The 4,217-nt window shown below is 38.8% G+C and overlaps 1 protein-coding gene across 1 annotated transcript; it reads left to right on the top strand.

Annotated features, from left to right (window-relative positions):
• Positions 1-1,693: 1,693 nt before the first annotated feature.
• On the top strand, positions 1,694-3,422 carry LOC109704686. Its single transcript, XM_020225451.1, has one exon. The coding sequence runs from the start codon at positions 1,718-1,720 to the stop codon at positions 3,107-3,109; it is 1,392 nt and encodes a 463-aa protein (XP_020081040.1). The 5' UTR covers positions 1,694-1,717; the 3' UTR covers positions 3,110-3,422.
• The last annotated feature ends 795 nt before the right edge of the window (positions 3,423-4,217 follow it).

Here is a 4,217-nt window from a genome sequence, read left to right as displayed (position 1 = left end):
GGATGATGTGGGCCCCCTAGGGTTGAGTGGGTGGTGTTTGAATAGTATGATCTAACGGGTGAAAATGATCAAAGAGGTAGAGATCTAATGGCAAAAAACTTGTAGCCACAAGTGCTTCGTGCTATTAATAGCAAGTAGCCGGACACTATATATATATATATATATATATATATATATATATATATATATATATATATATATATATATACTATACCATCTATAGTACCGGAGCTCCGGTACTATAGTTTTGTTTTCAATTTTAGGGTATTCAAATTAACGATCCACACCTTTAAATATGATATAGGCTATTTAAAGTTTTTAGAAATAAAATTTTATATTTTTTCGACATAGTTTACTTGATGATCAAACCATAATTTTTCGGCTCAACTCTCTCTCTCTCTATATATATATATAATTAAGCTCCTATACTTTAAAAGTATCAAGTCATTGGTACTTATAAGTTTTCGGCTCTTGGATTAAGAGATGTGCCGTTAGGATGATGTAGACCCCCTAGTGTTGAGTGGGTAGTTGGTTGAATATTATAATTTAATAGATAAAAATGATCAATGGACTCTATATATATATATATATATATATATAGAGAGAGAGAGAGAGAGNAGAGAGAGAGAGAGAGAGAGAGAGAGAGAGAGAGAGAGAGAGAGAGAGAGAGAGAGTTGAGCTAGAATACTATCGATAGCAAACGGGCTCTGTTGCCACTCATTTGTTTTCGATGATGGAGCATCCAAATCGACGATCGGCACCATTGAACATGTTCTATACCACTTGAAGTATTTTGAAATCAAATTTCATATATTTTCAATATTGTTCTCTTATCCATCGAACGGACACAAAAATGAACGGCTGAAAATGAATATTCTTTAAAAAATGATGATAGGAGTACTCTTTTAATCAAGATCAAAAGTATAGATCTTGTTTTAAATAGTTTAAAGAATTTTCTAACAAAAATTCAATTGATTTGGATATCTTTATGCCGTTAAACAAGAAAACGTCTCATATTGACCATTAAAAGTGCAAATTTGAAACCTTTTGATCATTAGGCAAATGATGTCGAAAAGATTTGAAATTTGATTTCTAAACACTTCAAGTGGTATAGATTATTTTCAACGGTACCGATCGTCGATTTAGAGGCTCTATCATCGAAAACAAATAAGTGGCAATGGAGCCCGTTTGCAATCGATAGTATTCTAGCTCAACTCTCTCTCTCTCTCTCTCTTTATATATATATATATATATATATATATATATATATATATATATATATATATATATATATATATATATAAATAGAGTTGGACTGGGCTACTATTAGTAGCAAAATTCCATTGTTGCTACCAGTTCTTTAGCCTTTGGATCAACTCTTTTCATTATTTCTAATCATTGGATTAAATACTATAACCCAGTGGGGACCACTGAATTCTAGGGGGACTACTCAATTCTAATTTCTAACTGACTAATATCATCCTGACCCTACAATTTTTCATCCAAGGGTTAGAAACTTGATAGTAAAAAGAGTGTTTTACTATTAATAGTATTCCAGCCTAATTCTATATTATATATTTCTTTTGTAATTAATCGTTTAGTATAGGGTCTAAATCTAAATTAATGATGAATGAGCAATTAGGTGGCGACAGTACATATTTGCCTGGTCCCGATCACGATAGGATAACCGGATTTGGTTTCGGGTTCTGATCCGGCCATGGAAGCATCAGATCGGGATCATGAGGCGTGGCTAAATTCGGTGAAAAGCCAAATAGAGGCGGAAAACAACACAAGGTGGCATGCGGACGCATTTTTTGACAAGCTTTTCGGAAGAGAAGACGCTGCTAAAATCTGCCAGCCCGACAAAGAGACGGACGGGGTCCGGGCGGTCACGATCGGGCCATACCACCGCTACCCCCAGGATCAGGTGATATTCGACGACGAGTACAAGTGGGCAGTCACTAGGTATATCGCCAGGCGGTGGGCCCATTTCGACTCCAGCATTTATCTCCAGGCGATGGCGGAGATGGAACTGGATGCTCGCCGTTACTACGCGTACGACTTCCACGAGGAAATTGGCAGCTATGATTTTCTGGTGATGCTGCTGCTCGACAGCGCCTTCATACTGTTCGTGCTGGACGCGGTGGGCAACAAAGAGCTACTCTACTCCGGCAATGATCCCTTTGGCTACGGGACTTTGTTATTGAAGGTACAGGATAGTATTATGGAGATCAAAATCGACCTTCTGAGACTCGACAACCAGATCCCTTTCTTTGCTGTCGAGCAGCTGTACGTGATCAGTCATTGCGGCAAACCCGACTACCACAACGACTATCTGCAGGAAAAGTTCAGAAATCTTGTGCTGTCGGGCTTCAAAGATCTCTATCCCAAGAGGGAAAAGGGAAGGAGAATAAACTTCGAGGACACTGAGTTCGATCATCTGCTGCACCTCTTCCACTGGTCGCGGGTACCAGAGGACAAATACCTAAGTGGCTCCGCAATGATGCGACGAACGGAGGATAGGGTGCTGTACATTCCCAGCGCTACGGAGCTGCAAAAATGTGCCATGACTTTCCGGAGGAAAGCATCTGGTAGCTTCCTGGACGTCATGTTCCAGGACAGTTTGACCAAGATATGCGGCGAGATGAGTATCCCCACCGTGTACCTTGACGATTATAGCAAAGAACTCTTCCGCAATCTCATCGCATTCGAGATGAACTCCAACGAAAATGGGCGCTGCGTGATGGCCTACTGCAAGTGCCTGTCCCACATTCTGCAGCGTGAGGATGATGTAAAGCTGCTCAGGGACGAAGGGATAGTGGCGAGCACGAGCTACAAGGATGCCGATGTCATCGAATTCTTTGATCACTTCAACAAGCAGGTCGAGCATCAGAGTATGCCCGTAGATCTGTACGATCTGTATGCCGAGGTTAGGAAGCATCACAAGAGACGGATCAGCAACTATTACGGTAGGATGAAGCTCCAGTACTTCCCCAACTGGTGGGTCTGTCTTTCGATCGTCGCGGGTATCGTACTCTTTCTTTTCACACTCCTGCAGACCATATATTCCCTGCTTGGCTATTATAAACCTTTCAGCACTACTAAATAAACTAAAAAACTCAGCATATTCGAGGGCAAAAAAAAAAAAAAAAAAAATCCAGCGAACAGTTTTAAAAAGTCCAAGAATAATCCCATTCATGAATAATAATGATGATGATGATGACCACGATGGTATTGGTGACAATAACAATAAATAATCGTGCACTGTACTTTCTTACTTCTCTTGGTTTCTCTTTGGTGCCGTAGTGAGATTGTATGGCTGCTTAAAAATTTTCAATTTTATCTACAAATACTCTATGTAATATACGCTTACTATTGATTTGAAGGCTTTGTGATATTTCTACCAATAACTCAGTTGAGCACTGATCAGTTTGAATGAGCTTATGCTCTCTCTCTCTCTCTCTCTCTCTCGCTTCAATGTGCAAACACATGCATGTTTTTTATCTAATCTTTTCACTGAGACGACATAATAAATGTCTTTTAAGATTTCATTTCAGCGTCATGCTAGTGTGTAGCAAACCCTGTCAAATCCTTCTATTTGCTCCATCAAACAGTTCAAAACACGCCGTAACAAAAAAATTGACCCTATCAAATCCTTCTATAACTCTTTGTTCTTGTTGTAATTATATGTGTCTGTCTTCTTATAGTTACAATCAGTGCAGCTGAAACTTCTAATTAGACATTTTAGATCCAGAATTTCAGAATTGTCTCACTTGAGTCGTTCGCTTAGAAGAAAAAAAAATTATTATTACTTGTTCCGCACTTGGTTTATACGTAAATTTGCGCACTACTAAAAGGTTGGAACTCAATAGTTGTTTGAATTGAAATATGAGATTGAAGATCAAGGGCGAATATATGCATGATGGATTAATATAGAGGAGGACTCTGGGCAATAAATTTTTTTTCCCCTAATTGTAAGAGACAAAAATGAAATAGAACTTTCAGGTGTTCGAAGTAGTCTTAACGTGCTAACTATTTCCAGAGTAGAAGACAACAAATATTAAGAGCAAGGAAAAAAAAAAGAAAAAAAGAAGCAGCTTAAACTCAAAAAAAGAACCTATAAGGCGTAAAAGGTGTTAGAGCATTTCACCTCTCCCCACTCTCTTCCTTGGTGATAAGATGAGGAGAGGCCCGGCAAAGGAGAAATTATTGCATGG

The sequence above is a fragment of the Ananas comosus genome, unplaced genomic scaffold (genome assembly GCF_001540865.1).
Source record: "Ananas comosus cultivar F153 unplaced genomic scaffold, ASM154086v1, whole genome shotgun sequence".
NCBI lineage: Eukaryota > Viridiplantae > Streptophyta > Magnoliopsida > Poales > Bromeliaceae > Ananas > Ananas comosus.
This window is presented reverse-complemented; position numbering and strand designations above follow the sequence as displayed.